At 51.2% G+C, this 20172-nt stretch overlaps 1 protein-coding gene across 1 annotated transcript; it reads right to left on the reverse strand.

Moving 5' to 3' along the window:
* Nucleotides 1-4637: 4637 nt before the first annotated feature.
* Nucleotides 4638-18460, reverse strand: SLC4A8 (solute carrier family 4 member 8; the record flags this gene model as incomplete). The annotated part of the gene is made up of 22 exons (XM_082496412.1): nt 18340-18460; nt 17800-17935; nt 17425-17585; nt 16341-16529; nt 16086-16174; nt 15797-15954; nt 15335-15422; nt 14748-14894; nt 14492-14583; nt 13817-13991; nt 13547-13680; nt 12391-12636; nt 12183-12288; nt 11103-11264; nt 10261-10374; nt 9746-9907; nt 8896-9147; nt 8038-8106; nt 6912-7085; nt 6673-6810; nt 6155-6252; nt 4638-4725 (listed from the first exon to the last, which is right to left on the reverse strand). Exons 1-22 carry the CDS (start codon nt 18443-18445, stop codon nt 4638-4640), a joined length of 3084 nt encoding a protein of 1027 aa, XP_082352538.1. The 5' UTR covers nt 18446-18460.
* Nucleotides 18461-20172: the final 1712 nt, after the last annotated feature.

A 20172-nucleotide genomic window follows, 5' to 3' on the forward strand; every position in this document is an offset into this window, starting at 1 on the left:
CAACTAAACGGCAAATCGAGGCATCGGCTCTCCAGCACCATCAGCCCGGGGATGTTGGACTCCTCCAGCGATCGGATGCTCCGCGGGAAGGATTTGTCCATCCCACGCAGCCGCGTTCTCCCATTCGGAGTTTCCCAATCGCCTCCTCCGAAAGTTCTCCCCCGCGGCTCGGCCGCCCCTTCAAACCTCGATTTCTCCGGCTCCGTCTTCTCTGTAACCGCTCCCGCGGCGCCGCGCATCCTGCAGCTTTCCCTAAACCGTAATAAAACCTTCGCTAAATCCGGCAGCCGGTTTCTGACGCCTCCAACCCCTCCGTGCATCCCATCGGGATCCCACGCGCCGCCGGTCCCCTGGGATTTCCAGGCTCCGACTCCCAGCTCGGCTCAGGTGCTCTCTTTTTTTCACTCAATTCCTCGAGCTTTAGGTAAAAGGGCACTGGGGCTGCGCCTGCCTGACCCCACAGACCTGTGCCAGAGGGGATTTTGAAAGAAATGAATAAAAAAAAAATACTGTATGAAAGATAACTAGAATCTCTTTGATTTAATGCTAATTAACTGTATTGCAAATGGGCAAAAATATACCCCCAAAAACACAGGGAGGAGAAACCACTCGATTTCTGTCGTGCACCGTCCCCTCCATCACCCCAGTCCCATTTCTGAGCTCCCTGAGCACCCCACGGTCTGGCAGAGGGGACACGTGCGACACTGCTGTCCCCTCCCTCCTGCAACACAGAGCTCATTGCAATTACTTGCGCAGAAAAATAACCAACATTTTTAAAAAAAAACTCAAATTTAAAAACCCAAATTAAAGAAAACAACAAAACTTTAAACCCCCAAATTTAAAAACCCAAATTAAAAAAAAATAACAGAATTTAAAACCAAGAAATTTAAAACCCCAAATGAAAAAAAAAATAAAACCCCCAAAACAGTTAAGTAATTAAATTTTTTCAAACCCCCAAACCCACTAATTTCAACCCTTTCCCCAGTCAGCTGGTTCCTGAGCCCCAGGGAGATGGGCTTTGCCCCAAAAATCAGCGCTGCCCACTCCCCCATCAGCTCCCCCTCCCCCAAAAAAAGCTCCACTGCCACCTCCACCTTTTCCCCACCCTCCCAAAGACATGGCAGCGGCGCAACGAGACAAACGAGAGATTTATTCTATTCTTTTTCCCCGTTACGTTCAATGGGCAACAAGAGATAACCAGCCGACAGTCCCGGCTCCCGCGGGTGGAACCCCTCAGTCCACAGCAATGCTCTACGGATGGGACCCACGCGATGGCGACAGGGATTTGTGTCATTTGTGTTCCACAGAATGAACCCGAAATAAATCAAATTTAAAAAAACAAAAAACAAAACAAAAAAAAACACACAACAAAAAAAACCCACAAAACTAAAACCAAACACAAAACCACACAAAGATTCAAAGCGATAAATAACACGGATTCGCTTGGTGGATTTCCCTCCCACCACCACCACTCAGTTTTATTTACAACACGGAGCGTTTCCAAACTAGATCATCTCTTACAATAAAATAAATATATTTCAGCGTCTCCACAACAAAAATAATTTCTGTATTTCTACATGTAGTGCACTGGGGGGGAAAAAAATTAAAATAATTAAAAAAAAAAAAAAGTCCCAGCACCTTATTTATTACCTTTTTACAACTCCCCCCCCCCCCCCCCTCCCCATCCTCTTAGGGATCTCTATGCACATCATTTTAGGAAACTTCTTCCGAGGGGCCCACGGGGCATTTGAGGAGCTGTTTTAAGGCACCAAAGAAGAGGAGAACACGCAGCAGCCGCCCCGCCTCGCTGGGAAGGGGCTCTGCTGCCGACTAAAGCATTGGGGGTCACTTCAAGGATATTTCTTTTTATTCCTAAAGTGGCTCCAGGAGCAGCTTTGAGAGGGTTTTTACACCCCCGCACTACTCCCCGTATAATTCTCCTCTGCGCAGGGAAATATTAAATCCTCCCAAAATAAGGAGCCGGCCACGGGATTAGGGGGTATTAAGGGGGGGGACGGGACATGACAGGCGCAGCGCTGAGTCCCGCAGTCAGCCCGGGGGGTTACAGATGCTTTTTAGGTGGCTCAGAGTCACTTAACTAAGCAAGACCTCGGGTCTCATTTAATTAAAAAAAAATAATAATAAATAAATTAAAAAAAAAAAATCTCACCCTGTAAAGAGCAAAAAGAAAAAAACAACCCCAAGCTTCAAATGCAGAAGAGAGCCGCCGGGGAAATCTGCTTTGCTTTTTAAATACGGAATTCCCCAGGCAGCGGCCAAGGTTTTGCGGCCCCCCCAGGGAGGGGGGAGATGCAGAGCCGGACTCAGCCCTCTCTGCCCCCAAACCGGCCGTGTTTTCCCTCCAGGGTGGATTTCTTCCTTTCCACCTCTGCTGGAGCGATGCCCGGCACGTGCCGAAAACAATGCCAGGCTCTGGCCCCGCTCCCTACCAGGGGGGAGCAGAGCTCAGTCCGGCTCCCTCCTCTTCCAGGGAGGAAAATAAAATGGGAAAAAAAAAAAAAAAAAAAAAAAAAAAAAAAAAAACAACCACCAAACCCAAATTGTCCTATATTAGAAGTGTATAATTCCATTTTAAGGGCAGGGCAGCAATAGGGCTGGTACCACAGCCCCCCAACCCCACAGCCATTGCGGGTCACCGGCGTAACGATTTACCTCTCCGGGAATTTAAGTTTCCTTTGGGAAGGGGGGGAAGAGATGGGGACTCTCCTGCGCCAGGACCTTTCCCCTCCAGGGAGGCAGAGCCGGAGCAGCGAGCACGGTCCTGCCCGGAGGGCAGCGTGGAGGGGATGCGCACGGGCATCCCGGAGGAACAGCAGCAAGGAAACCCCGGCGCCGCACCTTTCCCTTCCTCCCAGCCTTTTCCTTTTCACCTCTCCTCCTTTTTAAGGGCTCCACCAGTTTCTTCCCCTCCGACCATCACCATGCGGCGCCGCCACCAGCCGCTTTGCAAAACCCCGTCCCATAAAAGCCGCCCGATTTTGGCCCTGTTTGGTGACGCGCCGCTTCCATCCTTACAAAGAGAGCTAATACACGATATTTTTTTTTTCTCCCCCCTCCCCATTTAGCAAGAAGCACCAACTTGCCCTTGGCGTTTTGGGTCGGTTTGCTGCAGAAAAAGGCTCCCGCAGGGGACGGGATAAGCCGATGGCAGGAGGGTCCCTGCACCCATCCCACCGCTGCTGGTGGAGGGCGGCAAGGGGACCTTTTCTTCGGGGTTGTCCTCTCCTCCCGGGCTCCGCAGCCCCACGCCGCAGCCCAACGACCCCCCCGGGATGGAAAGAGAGCACAAGAACCATCTTTGCTCAATAGCTTCTTCCTGCAAAGGGGCAGGAAAAAGGAGGAGGAAAAGGCACCTTCCCACTTGCCTCCGGGCTCATCCCACCCTGCGAGAGAGATGCGGCTTTGCGAGGAGAGGGGAGGAGGAAAAAACACCACAGAGAGAGAGCCAGGGAGGGAAAAGGAAGGAAAGCGGAGGGACAGCGGAGGGGCAGCCCGGGGACACAGAGCCCCAGGTCTCGCCTGGCCGCTCCCGCGGCCATCCGGCAGATTCAAGGTGTTCGATTTGAAGCGCTGCCTTAAATTAATTTAACAGCCGGGGGAGGAGAAGGTGCCATTTCTGCCTTTCGCAGCTCCCAGGCTGATGGCAGAGCCAAAGCAAGAAAGATAATAATAATAATAAAAAAAAAAAAAAACAAAAACAAAAAACACAAACAAAAGAAAAATCCCCCCCCCCCCCCCAAAAAAAAAGCCCCCGATGTAAAACCGGAGCGCAGGGAGCAAATGCTTTTCCTTCACCTCGGCCCAACCGCTCGGGCGCTCCGCGCTGCCCCGCCACGGAGGGCATCCCTCTCCTGCCAGGGAGAGACAGAAGGGCGAACTGAAGGCAGGACCCCAAACCAGACCCGAGAACCTGGTCGCGATGAAGAAGAAAGTGGAGAATGCGTCAAATATAACAGAAACATTCAGAGTTTATATTTGGGGGAAAAAAAAAAAAAAAAAAAAAAAAAAGAGAGAGAGAAAAAGAAGAGGAGGCATTAGATATTAAAAAAATAGCACTGAACGATGAAGCGGTAGCAGTCCCTCTACCACTACAAAACGGCAACAACACACGCACGAACACACGGAGGCGGAACAACACCGAACTCCCACTGACTGTGATGTGCACCTCAGTTTGCTGGTCTAGAGAGAGTGAATGCCTGAAGCACACCAAGGACAGCTGAAAACATCGCCATGGCTTAAATGGGAATCCTCCAACTGGAAAACAAAATAAAAGCAGTTTCTCCCCGTGTCTGCGTTGGCACATCCCTGAGTCACGTTCTCACGCCTCTCCTTCAAAGTCAAGATTCCTAAACATGAAAACTGGAGTTGGGGGGGGGGGGAAGGAGGAGAGAGAAAAAGAGGGAGAGCATCATCAGTGGGGCTGCTGCCCCGCTCGCGGGACCGCGCCGGCAGAGGGGAGCTGGTTCGTGTGCCGCAGTCCTCGCCGTTTGCTCGGCATTGCCGGCAAAAAAAAAAAAAAAAAAAAAAAAAAAAAATAAGCCATAGGCACGTGCCACCGCTCGCAAAGGAGCACGGCCACGTTCCCATGCGATCCGTTACCTCTTTCCTCCCCCGATTCAGACTGTTTCCGTGTTCATCGTGAGAGCCTTCCACACGGTTGTTTTCGACATCTCATCCGAGATATTAATCTCCGAAGGATCAGTCCTGCAATAAATATTTGAGACAGCAATCCGTGACTGCAGGAACTGACGCCACCCAGCGCATCAGCGTGAGGAATGGGGCAGCCTGGAGAACCAAAGCCCGGCATAAGCGCAGCGGGTTTTGCTGGATGAGGAGTTTTGGGAGGCAAGCCAGAGAGCCGCAGAGCTACAGCTCCATGCAAAGGCTCTGCACAGAATCCCAGACTGGTCAGGGCTGGAAGGGCCCTCTGGAGCTCCCCCAGTCCCACCCCCCGCCAGAGCAGGGGCACCTCCAGCAGTGGCACAGGACACCTCCAGGCGGGTCTGGAATGGCTCCAGAGGGGGAGACTCCCCCCCTCTCTGGGCAGCTGTGCCAGTGCTCTGCCGCCCGCACAGGAGAGAAGTCCCTCCTCAGGTTGAGATGGAACTGCCTATGGTCAAGTCTGTGCCCATTCCCTCTTGTCCCGTCACTGGGCACCACTGACAAAAGACTGTTCCCACCCCCCGCCACCCACCCTTTAAGGATTGATAAGCGCTGATAAGATCCCCCCTCAGTCTTCTCTTCTCCAGACTGAAAAGCCCCAATTCCCTCAGCCTTTCCTCATCAGAGATGCTCCAGTCCCTTCATCATCTCCATAGCCCTTTGCTGGACCCTCTCCAGCAGTTCCCTGTCCTTCTTGACCCGGGGAGCCCCGAACTGGACACAGTGCTCCAGATGTGGCCTCACCGGGGCAGAGCAGAAGGGGAAAATGACATTCCTTGACCTGCTGGCCACACTCTGCTTGAGGCCCCCCCGGATGCCATTGGCCTTCTTGGCCACCAGGGCACATTGCTGGCTCATGGCCATCCTGTTGTCCCCCAGGTCCCTTTCCACAGAGCTGCTCTCCAGCAGGTCACCCCCTGACCTGTACCGGTCCATGGGGTTATTCCTCCCCAGAGGCGGTACCCCACACTGCCCTTGTTGAACTTCATGAGGTTCCTCTCCACCCAACTCTCAGCCTGTCCAGGTCATGCTGGATGGCGGCACAGCCCTCCGGCGTGTCAGCCACCCCTCCCAGTGCTGGGTCACCAGCAAACTCACTGGTGGTACCCTCCATCCAGGTCATTGATGAATATATTGACCTCTTGCTGGTGTTTAGCCCTGGAGTGGGCTCCTTACTCCAACGTGGGACCAGACCAGGCCTGCAACTCCTCATTTTTAGGGATGAGGATCTCAGCTACCATAAAGTCACCGATGAGGCGCGTTTTGGGGAGTCAAACACGAGTTGTGCAGCCACTCTGCTCGGAGGCAGAGCCCTGCCATCACCTCCTGAAGCTCTGCCCATAAATTTGCTCTTCCCACCAAGCTGAGTGCATGGCGCTGGGATGCTCAGCAAAGATAAAAGCAGAGAAAATTGTGCCAACCCCCTTCAGGCTAATCTTGCCGGGGGTGCTGCTGCTTGGTGGGGCTTTACCTGTCGCTGCTTTGCTTTGGGATATCCAAGCTGCTGGTCTTGCCCAGTTTCAGCCGAATGGAATTTGCAGCAGCAGCTTCCATCATCTTCTGGGACTCCTGACATAAAAAGGGACAAATTGGAGTTCTCCATCTTTGATCAAAGTGGAGATAAACTAAACACCCAGCAAAACACCACCCGCTGCCCTCTCCACCTGACCTTCTGTTAGCACAGCAGGGTGAAGACCTTTCACTCCAAACATTTTGGAGGAGTTAAACCACCCTTATGAGCAAATCTTCCCATAATAATAATAGTATTTATAATGAATGACTCCTTTAAAAATTATACCTCTGTTCAAGTGTTAAGCTCCCTGCTAATTTAGGAAAAAAAAAAAGGTTATAATGCGGGATCCAAACTATCAGGACCTATTTCTATAGAGTTCAGATCTTCCCCCAACATTTCAAGAGAAGCTGTGACGGAAAGAGGCAATCTCAGAGCCCGAGGGAGACACCCAGCCCCGAGCACCCAGCAAGCATCACCTCTTCTTCTTTGGCTTCATTTTTGGCATCATCCAACTTCTTCTTCTTGCTTTCTGGCATAAGGTCATCCAAAAAGCTGAGCTCTCGCTTTGAGAAGCAGAAATCCATCACTTTCCGGACAAAAACGAGAGCCAAAACCTTCACAAAAATAAGAGGGAAGAGGCGGTGAGGTCAGAGATGATGCTACGTCTCACTCTGACGCTGCAAACGTCCCGCTGCCGACCGGCGCCGGCTCTTACCATCATGGGAAAGATGATGGCAGCACGGGACACCTTGATGGCCCAGAGCAGGACGAGGCAGATGAGCTGGATCATGGTGAAGAAATGCACCTTCCGCAAGGGAACGTGCCGCAGGTAGATGAAATCCGGCTGGTGTTTCGCCGGCATCCAAAAGAGCTTCAAGCGATCGAAGAACTGCCAAAATTAAAGCAGAAAAGTTACCCCCCCCCTCAGGGCTGTGGAAAGTTTCTGGCCCTGTTGAGATGTGGAAGGAGATTTCAGGATCTCACTCACGGTGAGAAATCCTGGATCCCACTTTGTTCCTCCCGGGAGCAGCACCCGTTTTCCCTTCACTCCATCTATAAACCAGTGTGCCCACAAGAGCTGCCCACTAAACTGCAATTACTCCACGTTCTTCTAGTATAGGATCATAGAATGGTTTAGGCTGGAAAGAACATTGAAGATCATGCAGTTCCAACCCCCCTGCCCGGGGCAGGGTCACCTCCCACCAGCCCAGGTTGCTCCAAGCCCTGTCCAACCTGGCCTTGAACACCTCCAGGGATGGGGCAGCCACAGCTTCTCGGGGCACCCTGCGCCAGGGGCTCACCGCCCCCACAGGCAACAATTTCTTCCCAATATCTCATCTCAATCTCCCCTCTTTCAGGGGATGTAGCCCAGTATACGGTCGGCCGTCTGGGCTGCAATCGCACATTGCCGGCTCATGTTGAGCTTCTCATCAATCAGCACCCCCACGTCCTTCTCCTCATACCATCTCCCCCCTCCTTCTTCTATAAAAATATATATTTAATATATTCTATTCTATTTGTTATTTGGCATTTCTTGGCCCATTGAATCCCCCAGTGAGGATTTCCACCCGCGGTGGAAATTGCCTTCTCTTTGCACTGATTTCCCCCCATTTTCACCGAACCAAACACTGACCTGTCCCAAACCATGACCAGAGCGTGCTGAACTTGCCTGGTCCTCCCGCCCTACGTACCTCCTGTGCCCCCACCAATCTTTTCCTTATACAAGACATTTTCACTGCCTGCTTTCGGAGAAGTTTTCTCCCACACCACTGCTTTTTTCCTGCTTCTCTGCAGATGAAATAGCGCAGAACCAACACGCTGCGCGCTGTAATAGTCCGTACCTGAATTCCTCTGAGCGACGACACACCCATGTAGAGAAAGACACCATAAAGCACAGGCATTGGTATAAACTGGGAAATAAAAAGAAAAAAAAAAAGAATGCAATCATTTATTTTTTTAATTGCATTTTCAGTATTACCACTCTCTTCTGTGGGCACTGCTTAAAATTGCCTAAAGCTTTCCAGTTTCCACAGGGTTAGAGATGTGTCGGCTCTTAACCCTTAGAGATTTTGTGCGTGCGAGTGAGTGAGTGAGTGAATGCTCTGCTTCAGGCTGAGCTTCTGAGTTACATTTCATCAGAATAATCCTATTTTCCTGAAAGGTTGGAGGAAAATAGGTGATTTCACCCATGCTACTATATGCCACATTCTGTGACGGCAGAAAACCTTTTCTACACATTCTTGTGGCAACATGCCTCCTTTTAGCCTACAGCTGAGATTACTTTGTGGGAGGAACAGGCAAGGAAGCCCACGGGGATGATTTTGGTGTGTTTAGCTACTGGGAACGGCTGTTCGGAGGCATTTGGGGGAGCAAATTGCATCCCATAAGGTGCTGCCTGCTTGAAAGAGAGCAGTGTACTGGTCTGAATCCGCTTAATCGTAACCCATAAACACAGGTGGGCCCGAAATGCACCTGGGAATTAAAGCAGTTGTCCTGCTCGCTTGCCTCGAGGACACCAAACTGGGGTGTGAAGGGCTGGAAAGCGTAACTGAGGCTGGTTCCCACCATGGGCCAAGCCTCAAGGTTTGGGATCGCCTCCTCCTCTGCTCCACACCTACTCAGTCCTGGAGGGAGGGGATGGTTTTTGTATAACCTCCAAAAAGCTCACGCTTGTTGGGCGCTTTGCGTTTTCCTCTTACCTTTAACACCGAAGTGAAGAAGACAGAGCAGCCCATGAGCACAAAGATCATCAAGCCGGTGACTCTCTGCTCTCGTATCCCCAGAAACTTGGGTTGTTCTCCTGGAGCTGAGCAGCCAGACTCCACTTTGAGGCTATTCACGTGGGTGATGGACAGGACAGTCGCAGCCACAAACCAGGGCAGCCCCATCACGGAGCACACCCCGAGCATCACGGCCACCATGAAAAGGTCCAGGTGGTACCCGCATCCTTTCTGTGGGCAGCAAAACAAGGAACAGAGCATCCCACGGCACAAGAGCGAGGACAACGTCACAACTCAGACTCAAACCCTACTTGGGCACAAGTCACCTTCTTGAAAATTTAAAATAAGAATTGGTAACAAATAAGGATGGATCCAGTCTTTGCGTAAGCACCTTGCGTGAAAATTTGGCAGGAGTTCAGACCAAGTGGATTTGGGAGGTTTGTTATTCTGAGAAGTAGATATTGCACAAACAAACAAAAGAGTATTTTGATTCATAAAGAAATTTCCACCACTGGCAAGCAAGACGTGATCCCAAGTTATCCCTGGCAGTGCGTCAAAAGGATTCGTTCCCCCAGCTCCTGCCAGCATTTTGAAACAAAAGCACGAATCTGTATTGCTCTAAAATTAATTTGCTCCTCCGAAAGATTGCTCATCTGAACTCCCCTCTCGTTTGCTCCCTATGTCATCACTAATCCAGGAGAGCATCCTGCCACACAGCCCAATGCTGTCCCAAACCAACGCCTTCACAAAGCATTTGGAATAGGAGCTTCTCCCCACACCTGCAGCCCAGAGTGGGGTGGGGATGGGGTCAGCTCTTGCAGCCCCTTACCTTCAGCTTGTGCTCCTTCCTGTTGACAATGACAGCCGTGATCTGCTGGTCCATGAATATCAAGATGGTGCAGAGCAGAGCTGGGATGAGGGCGGCCAACACCGTCCACCAAGGGTTGGGCCCTATGGGGTTGATCAACCACCCACGGTCATCTCTGGTAGGCTGCAACAAAGCCAAAACACACATCAGGATCAACTCCCAGCCCAGCCACTTCACTGGCTTTGATGTTCCTCTCCATCCCTGTGTCAGATCATCTCCCAGCCCTGACTTCACGTCACCCTCTCCCATGGGGTTCAGCAGTGCCAGTGTCCTCGTTGCAAGCACCTATAGATGCTTCTGTAGGTATCAAGTTTTGGGGCTGGCTTCTTGTTTCCAGAAGGAAACGATGCACTCAGAGGTGGAAGAGGAGATGGTAACACCACCAGCATCTCCAGACTCAGCCCTGTCCTGTCCCAGCATCACCTTGTGACATCCCCAAGGGCTGAAAGCAGCTCCAGGCCAAAACACCCCATTACCTTGAACATGTGGGGGACGTGGAGCTTCGGCGATGGGATCCCAATCATGAAGTCAATGAGCACCATGACGACGATGGTGAGGAAAACAGCAAAGTCACTTACTGTGGACCGTACCTGGGGCAAGAAAGCAGAGCTGAAAGGGACATCGCAAACGGGGCCATACCGTGAGACGGGAAAGTTAGAGACATCACCAGCATTAAGGCTGGTTAACAAATTCCCACCACTCTGAGGACATGCAGCCAAATCCCTCGGTTAGATACCGTTGCTGTGTTTGTCCCTGCGAGATCTGGTGTCAGACAATAAAAAAAAGTTTAATTAGGTAGAAAAGGGTTGTTTAAATTCAAACGTTAAAAAAAGTCAATAAATATTAAAAAAATAAGGAAACAGATGTCTGCCACTACAGCTGCACTCACAGCTAAAATGGGAATAAGGCACTGAGGCATCATTTGTTCCTCAAAAGGAAGAAACAGTGTCTTTTGTGTCTTTTTCTATGGCAGCTCCTCATTGGAATCAACTTTCCCCTTGAGCACACAAGGCACAGAAGGTGAAAAAAAAGCCAAAAACCAAACCACAAACAAAAAAAACAACAACCAAGCAACTTTGGAAGACCTGATTTCCCACTGCCTGAGCAAAAAAAACGCTCCGGGGCAGGTCGCAAGGCAGGGGGGAAACGCTACGATCATTTTGCACTCATGGAAATGAGTGAGGGACATCCAATCTTGGCCTTCAAGGTCAACATTTCCCAGTTTGACCAAGCGGTGGCAAACACTGCTTAGTGCTCTGGGAAAGCCATTTTGGGAAATGAGTGTGGAGACTGCTGCTGGCCACCGTCTTCTACCTACTCTGGTTGGGAAGTAACGGCTGGTTTTAAACTTCTTCAATAAGCTCGACAGGACAAAGGTGGAGAAGAAGAGGATGCAGCACCAGAAGAGGACATTAGGCGTGTAGGGGCCATTGCGTCCACAGGCAGATCCATGAAACTCTCCATGCAAATACCGACATTCCTGGGGAAACAGAGCATCAGGACACAGAGGTAGTGCACATGCGGCAAGGAAACCTCGGATAACTAGGGGGTTTGGAGGATCTTGCTCCAAGATCCATGACCTTGGGACGGCTGCTGCCAGCAGAGATTTATCTTTAACGATCAGCAGCAATTTGTATTTAACAATCAGCAGCAGCTGAATAAGTGACACATGGAACTACACAGACAGCAGAGAGAGATGTGATGGGACACCGTATCACAGACCCATGGCACATCCTCCACTTGAACAGCAGGTAACTGTGGCTGAAGAAGACACCAGAGGGGAAGGAAACACTGGAAACTCTTGGGGAGAGTGAAAGAGGGAACGGGGAAGGAGGGCTACAACAGTGATAGGAAAGGAGAAGAGACAAATTGTCCCTTCCCAGGGGCGGACTCACGGGACCTGGCCAAGGGGGAGGGGGGTGTGAAGATGTCCATAAGAGCGTCCCACCCTGTGCCTGAGATCTGCTTCCAGCAACAACGGCCCAAGGGGCTGCTCAGACATGCAAGTTTATGCACGTACCTTCAGACAGCACTGAATAAGAAAGCAAGGCCTGGAGTTATTAGGAACCAATTAAGGAAGCTAATTACTGCCTTCAAGGACAAACATAAGCCCTCCAACTTCTACAATAATCAAAGCACCCACTGAACCTTGCTCCCAGACAAAACCGCTGTCCTGAGGACGACAGTTATTGCCCACCATGTTGGGGATGAGGTGGACTCTCCTTCCCAGACCCAAGGGGGTTAAACCCACACCTTAGACTGAAGTAACGACTTTTCAGAGCAGCACTGGCACAGCTGGAAGCCCATCATCACCTGAAGGGCTCTGAGCTTTGCACCAGGCCAGTGCCCCTTGACCCCGCGGCCGCGGCACAAGGAAGCAGTGACTCGGGGCACTTACAGTCACCGTGAGGTTCTCCCAGGTGATGCCAGACACATTGATCTTGTTGCTCTCCCAGAACTTCAGGGTTTCATTGCTGGGATGGGTTGGTGCCTCACACTTACAGCTGGGAGGAGAGAAGCCAAGACAGGGGTGAGGGGAAGGCGATGGAGGTGCAGCCCTGAGCTCCTGCCAAGGGGCAGCGGCACTTTAGGAGGAAGAAACCCACTAGTAGATGGTGAGGAAGTCCAGCTTGCTGTGCATGTGCACAGGGTAGGTCTCTCGCAGGTGACTCAGCTTCTCCAGAGCCTCGTAGATGAAGATGATGCAGATGAGGGAGGCGAAGGCTTCTTCGGTGAAGCGGGTGATGTAGCACACCAAAGAGCTAGCGTCAGTGGCCACCAGCACTATGCAGAAGAAGGCGGTCCACAGCCCGATGCATGCCCGGAGAGAGAGATAGGACAGCGTGTAGTCCCTGTGAAATCAAAAGAAAACGCAGGGTGGAGAGGGCAGCAAGAGGCTCCGAGCCGTGCCTTCCCTCGGGGAAAGTCGGGAGCAATTCAGGAGCGTGTCAAGGCTGCGGATGGTTAATGCAGTTTCCGCGTCCTACAACAGACAGCCTCGGGGCTGCGGCGCAGGGTGTGGGCCTGCAGGAGGAGAGGCCAATTATTTAATTATCATTATTTAACAATTATCTGGTGTTAATGCCTCAGAGGCTAATTGAGGTCAGGTTCCTGTTGTGGAAGGTGGTGTTCTCCCACATCACCCCGATGCCCTAACAGCGAAACCAGCTGGGTTTGCACCCAGTTACCTGCTGCCAGCAAGTTGGGGCTTCATAATAAATTTAATTGCAATAAGGGTGGTTAATCTCACATCAAAGTTGCCACAACAAAAAGATTGTCACGGAAAATATCCATTTTGCATGAAAAGCTCCTGCTTTTTCAATGAAAATCATCAAAACTCAAAATATTTGACCAGAAAACTATTTGGCTATCTGGGCTAAATATATTTCCACTTCCAGCAAAAATCATGCTAAAAAGTGCCCAAGTTTGTACTGAGAGGAAAGCAAATCTTCCCTCATTCCCAAACCAGAGTGATTTGTCTCATCTTCCCTGTGCAGCCCATCTCGGGCATCCACATCCTTGTGGTTTCTCCTCCCCCTGCTGCTTCACTTTAACCCTAAAAACCCCAAACCACCCCATCCATCCTTCAGAGACCGAGGGTTCCTGCACCATCACATACTAAAGCAGCAGCGTGCGATGTCTGTGACACAGAAGACAAATCTACCAACTACCGCTAAGAAAAATATAAGAAAAACATCTTTTCTCCATCCCTGCCTTCTTCCGAAGGCGCTCGCAGCACCTGGCCGCAGCAGCCAGCCTTACTTGCAGAATTTGTAGAGGATCTTCTCGAACACGAGGACGGGGCCGGTGCTGCCGAGGATGGTGAGAGGTTGGCCAGCAAAGAGGGAATACACCACGCCGGTCATGGATGCGCCCAGCAGCGACTCCATGGCACTCTGTCCGGGGAAGAGAGGCAGCAGTGAGTAATTAAATCATTAGGGGGGGAAAAAAACAAGTGCAAATTCACTGCAGCAAGGACTTTTGCATGAGTTTTGTCCTCCCTCGTGCCACCCAACAGAGAGAGGTGCTCACTATGTGGCCGTTGGTCGCCTCCCCCAGCAGTCCCCCGAAGGTGATGACGGGGGACATGCAGGCACAGTAGAGGAAGAGGAAGGACGCCAGACACTGCAGGCTCAGACCATCCCGAAAGTCACTCCAGAACCAGGGGGCTTTTCGCTTCACATCCAGGATCAAACCTCCAAAGAGCCTGGAGGAAGGAAAAAAAAATAATAAACCATTCTCTTAGAAGACCACATTAAGTTTTCTTTGCTGCAGAAGGACAATCACAAGAATAGAGCAACTTCCATTTCTTAATAGAAGTCTCCTTCTCCCATTTTATCCCCAGTAGAAACTGAGGCATACAAAAAAAAGCCCTCCAACAAAAGAAAAAAAAGGACCAAACATGAAAGCCCACCCCCTCTTACTGCAACAGTCCCTCACTTTGAGAAGCAGCAGAGCTCTACCTGGAGGTATTTACACATCTGTTTCCACCCCAAATTAAGAAAACCTGTGTGCAATGACACTGCAGCTGAGCCCAGCTGCCCAAATCTGCCACTCGCCCGGCCCAGGGGGCCAAAGCTGGTAACATGGAGCCCCTTCACTGAACCAACCAACCAACCCCAAAACTCTGCTAGAAGGGAGGTGCACACTCAGATTTTAAAGGCAAACAGGAAAAAAAAAAAAACACCAAACTATTAAAGCTCATACCTTCCTGTCCGCTCCAGTTCAGGACCGCTGTGTTTCTCCGGCTTGCTGTGAGAAGCGCTGTCATCGAGAGCTCCTGGCATCTTCCTTTTTTCCTGTTAAAATGGAAATAAGATAAAGATATGTCTTTGCAGCCACTGGCTTGTTTTGCTTTTTGGGCTGGGTACGTGACCTGTGAATTTGGGCCCCTGAGCAGCACCCCCAGCTGTGCTGCCCTCCTGCCCGTCCCCCTCGCGCCTCCCTCTGCCGCAGCACCCACCTGCGAAGGGACGTTTTTGGGGGGCTCGATTCGGATGGAGGGATCCCACTCTCCTGGCGGCAAAACTGTGACCTGATCCAGAAACTCATCGATGCCAGCCACCAGGTCAGCCCGGTTCTTGGCTTTATAGGCAACGTCGTGGAAAACCTGCCCATAGGAGACAATTTGGTGAGAGGATGACCCATCTCGGATGTCCTAACCAGTGCAATAAGCTCTTGGCTAAATGCAAGGTCATTTTTCCCAAATTGCCTGTTGGAAATGGCAGGAAATATTCCCCCCAAAGGAAAAATCTGTGCATCACAGTACTTGTAACCATCTCCACCAGGCTCCCGTCCCCCATGGCACACCACAGCCTTCTGCTTCAAGAGGAGAAGTTTCACCTCCTCTGTGGCAATGCCACCACTGGGGACAGCGTGCTGGGGACCCTGGGGAGAAGGATGAGGCGCGGGCTGCAGCCCAGGTGGGATTTTAGCCTCCTGCAGGCAGCTAAGAGGGACGGCAAACCCTCTTCCTCACTACTACAGAGACAGGGAGAGGTGAAGAAAGCCAAAAAAAATGACCCGGAGATATGTCTTATCTCGTCACACCTCGTCCGTCATGATAGTAGCCATGGACCTGCCGATCTCGTGGTACTGATGGGCTTTTCCTCCTGGTCCAAGCAAAACAAACAGGAACCTAGGCAAGAAAACCAAAATGAGAGAGAAGAACATGGCCTCACTCAAAGGGCGCCCAAGGAAATCCCTGGGAGCTCCCAGCCCAGAGCGTAGCTCCAGGGGGGACGTGTAGGCTCACCGACTCCGGTGATGAATTTGAAACGCATCAAAACCAAATGCAATTTTGAGTTTTGGGCCAACTTTCATTAAAATTGGCCAACAGGTTTAAAAGCTCCAGCAGGGAAGGGAGAAATGAAAGCAAGGAGATGTGGGTGGGAGAAAGGTCCTTGCTCCCACTGGCCGTGTTCCCTTGAGACGCCCAACTGATGCGTGCAATTTGGTGTTTTGTTGTTGTGGGGTTTTTTTAAATAAAAACTTTGCGCTTCTCATTCAGACCTCGTTGGGATGGGAACTTCCGTCATGCCCGAGAGGAGGACAGCCGGGGTCAGGCGGACAAATGCCACGATGGGCTGGCGAAGGAAATCCAGCTCTCCTACGAGCACGTTGGACGCTTCAGCCCCGGTGGGAATTTTCTTCATGAAGTGCAGCTCCGCCTGGGCACGAGAGGGATTTTCAGGCCATTAACCCAAAAGCAAAGCCCACAGCACTCTGCAGAACACTCTGCAGCCAAGTTTGCAAGAGCAAATCTGGCCCTAAAGGCGTAAGAAAGCTACGGGTGTCTCACCTTGCTTAGATCCATCGCATTGCTGTCCTGGTTCACCCCATTTTTAGCTTCTGCAGTGGTGGGAGAAGGATGAGGAGTGAGTGTTTGGGCTGGGAGGAGAAAGAAAGACACTCAGAAAGACGGGCAAGGAGCAATCAGGACGCTTCTCCTTTGCCAGGACAAGTCTAATGCGGCCAAAGCCCTGCAGAAACCTTCACCTGGTGCCAAACCCTGAAGGAACCCTCACGGGGTGCCAAACCCTGCAGGAACCCTCACCTGGCTTGTCGAGGGGATGCAGGTCTAACTGCTTCTTGCTCACGTCAGCAAACGAGCGGACGATGGGGAGAAGGTTGTTTCTTTTCTTCTCGTTCTGATGGTGATGCTTCTTCAAAAGGACTTCTCGTACTTTCACCCGCATGTGTTCATCAAACTCCGCGGACTGCTCTTGCTGGCCCAGGATCATATCTGGAGATGGCAAAGGGAAACGAAGCTGTCAGAGCAGAAACTCCTCAATTCCCGACCCCTCAAGCCCCCGGGGAAGGCTGCGCCACGCAGGATACCCTAACGCGGGCTCAGCCTTGCTTAGCAAGACGTTTTAATGTAGTTCAGCCTTTGCAGCGAAAGGAAGAATTTTCTTTTGCTAAAAGCCAACATCAAAGTGCTTATTCATCTCTCCGCTAAGATAATTATTTCCCATCCTAGATAATGCAATTTTCGTGCCTGATCTGGCCTTTCTAGACAGACTTTCTAGACTCTACACATTTAAACAAATTATAAGCAATCTCTAGCACAGACTTTCCCAGAATTTCCTTTGCCAATCGACTGCAATTTGCCGAGCCCGGGGAGAAACGTGCTAAGAACGGCTCCGACTTCTCCAGCTCTTGCAAGGGCTGAATGGAGACCTGCCAGTCAAAGATAATTTCTCCAAAGCCGCTTTTTCAATTAACTTCAATTATCTTCCCCACAGAAATACGCTGCTTGGTCACCTGCCAGATAAACTCTGCCTTTAAAGCTCTTAAATCCTGGATGTTAAGGCAATAGAAAAAAAAAAACAAAAAAAAACAAAAAAAAAAAAAAACCAAACCAAAGAACATGAGGAAACGGCTTGTAATGAGTAGTTTATTTAAGGAGCTTCAGCTCTTACGCAGACTCCGTGTTCATAAGAGCAGCCATATTGGGAGAAAAAGCTGGTGTGACTGTTGCACGCCCAGTCTACATCCAAAAAACAACACACGATTTAAAAACACAGCGCGACTTCTGGAAAAGGACGTGCCATTGGGACAAGGTTTGATTCGGGAGCAAAGGGCACCACAGCAAATTGAGCTCGGCCATTCCCGGTGGGACGCGGTGCCCACAGTACCTGAGATCTCTTCGATGCTGTTGGCACAAACGTCCAGCAGCACCGTCCCGTTGATGATGCAGCTCCTCAGCTCGAAGAGGCTGTGCAAGGACAGCGTGGCCACGTAGGGCTTGCTCCAGCGCTCGCCGCCGTCTTCCACGTCCTCCTCAAACTTCAGCCACCTGCGGACATCGGGCACGATCAGCCCCGTTGCAAGAAAACTGCCTCAGCTCTGCAACCCCTTTGGTAGAGCTACGGGGCGGCAAGAGGAGAAGGCTCCGCGCATCGGCACCTGCAGCTGCAAAAGCTTCGCGTCCCGGAGAGCAGAAGGCAGAGCCTATGGGCACCACCGGCGCGGGGACTCCTCTCCCACCACAGCCGGCAGCAGGGATTTACCTTGCCATTTCCTTCCACTCAGCATCTTCACCCTCCTTCAAGAAGATCTCATCCAGCTCGGTGAACAAGTCGTGGGGAACATGCTGCTCGTCCTCCTCGGTGCCGAGGATGAACTGCACCCGCTGGGATGGGGTGTCTGGGGGCAGAAGGTAAATCCCGTTACCACGCCTGCATTCGGCCCGTCACGCTCACACACAAAGTGGCCATCGGATCAGCACCAGGTCAGCCCTAAATATTGGGCTGGCCCCTCTCCCCCGGGTCTGGCCGCGCTTGCACAGAGCCACGGAGAGGGAGAAGCATCTGTTCCACCTCTGCGTAAGGACGAGCTGCTTCCCTTCCCCACATTTCCATTTTCAAAGGTAGGATCCCTCTAAGGAAGACCAGCCTCAATCCATTGTGCCTTCAACTGCCTTCTAAATAATGCCACTCTCCCTCAGAAGAACAGCAAACCACACAAATCAGCCACATGGACCTGCTTGCAGAGGACCCCGGCACCCACGCAGCCCCGAGGAGGCTCGTGAACGTTGCGGCGGCACTTACAGTGGTAGTCCTGCTCCGTCGGGGCAGAGTCCTTCTCCCGTTCCTTCTTCCGATGCTTCTGGCTGTGGGGTCGGTGGTGCCGGTGGCTTTGCCTCACCAGCGGCATCCGCACGCCCACGTACAGGGTGCGGTGGCCTGCGAAAAAAGCAGCGTTCGCATCACTCTCGATATTGCGGAGATGGTTGACACCGATGCCACGATTAAACCAGCACAGCCATCCCAGGAGGAAACACCAACTTCTTTTAATTTTATTTTCACTGCATCCCTGAATGTCAGAGACCCCTCCCTTTTTCCAAGCCTGTTTTACTCTAACTTTGCAACAACAGAGCAACAACAAGCGATGGCTCCGGGTCACCTAAAAGTGCTCTGAAAGTATCGACCTTCTTCTCAAACTCCAGCTTCGGCTGGACAACGCTCAGACCTGCTCATTAAGCAGCAACAGAAGGTAATTATTTTTAAGATCTTTCTACGGCACAAGGCGATAAGAGAAGATCAAATCAGTCCCGTGATAATGAAGTCCGGAATAAAAAAAGAAAATCACAGCCCTGTGTCTGCAGCCATCAAATTATTCTCCTGACCTCTCCAAGCCAAGAGCAGCCTCTGAGAAAACAAGCTGGGAACTACCCAGCTCCGTGGCCAACACTCACACCGCGGTGGCCACGGGGGCTTTTTCCCTCTGTCTAAAAGCCATGATATTAAAAAAATGTGAAAATAACTGTGCTTATTTCTTCAGAAGCACGCCACGTTTCGCTGCAGGTGATGCGTACGCTGAGCACGGGACGCGACAGGGACTTTGCGCGATGGGAAAACGCGTGGGGCTGGTGGCACCTCTCCCGACTCACCTTCCAGCTCCTCCTTCTCATAGTGAATATTGACAACGTTGCTTGTTCTTCCCTGGTCAATCACCGCCTCCTCGTCGTGTCTCTGTTTAGTGAGAAGAAGAAGGTACAAGTTGGGGCCAAGTGAGGAGAGCTCCCTTACGTCCTCCCAGCCATCACCCATCCCTGCGCCACGCGAGCCCAAGAGCATCACACCTCTGCGTGTCTCCTCCTCCAGGCACAGCCCTAAAAACACGGACTTGGAGGAGGTTTTTATTCCCATACCCAAATAAAACCACCCGTAACATCACCTATATTGTGTACAACGTGAATCTGGAAGGATTTACTAAAAGGGGAGAGGGATGAGTGTTTCAAACCAAAAAAAAAACCCAACTCCTGCTTCATTCTTGCGATTCCTTTCTAGAAGTTAAAATTAAAAAAGGGATTTCCAAACTGGGGGGAAAAAAAAAAGACCTCTACACTTTTGATCACAGCCACTTTCATTCTCCAAACGTGATACCTGCAGGACTCACTAGATGGCACTTGGCCACAGGACATGGCCACCACCGACCTCCAAAGGCCCTCAAGCACCTGCAAGGGCGAAGCTTCATCTTCAGCCCAACCAGGCTCGGGCTTCTCTTGCTGCAAGCCCACTTTCCACATAAAACAGCATTTTTCTCCTCGAAAAAAGCCAAGGGCCGAGGGCTAATGCCCTCCTTGGCTGAAATACCACTGCCAGCGCTGCACGAAGAGCATCTGTGCCTTAAAAGCCGAAGGAGAACTACAGGAGTTCTCTTCTCCCCTCGCCCCTGGGGCTGGGGAAGGGCATCACCGGGATCACCGCGCTCAAAGAAATAAAAACCCAACCACGTCTCACACTCGAGTCGCAACTGCGGCTTTGAAAGGGCCTCCAAGAAACTCTTGGTATCTTTTTCCCCCCCCCTTCAGGCTGCACTTTTAATTGCTATGAATGTCTTAAACACTGAAGAAATTACGTCACTGCTGCTCTTTTTCT

This window comes from Vanellus vanellus (assembly GCF_965231255.1).
Source record: "Vanellus vanellus genome assembly, chromosome: 28".
Classification (NCBI taxonomy): Eukaryota; Metazoa; Chordata; class Aves; order Charadriiformes; family Charadriidae; genus Vanellus; species Vanellus vanellus.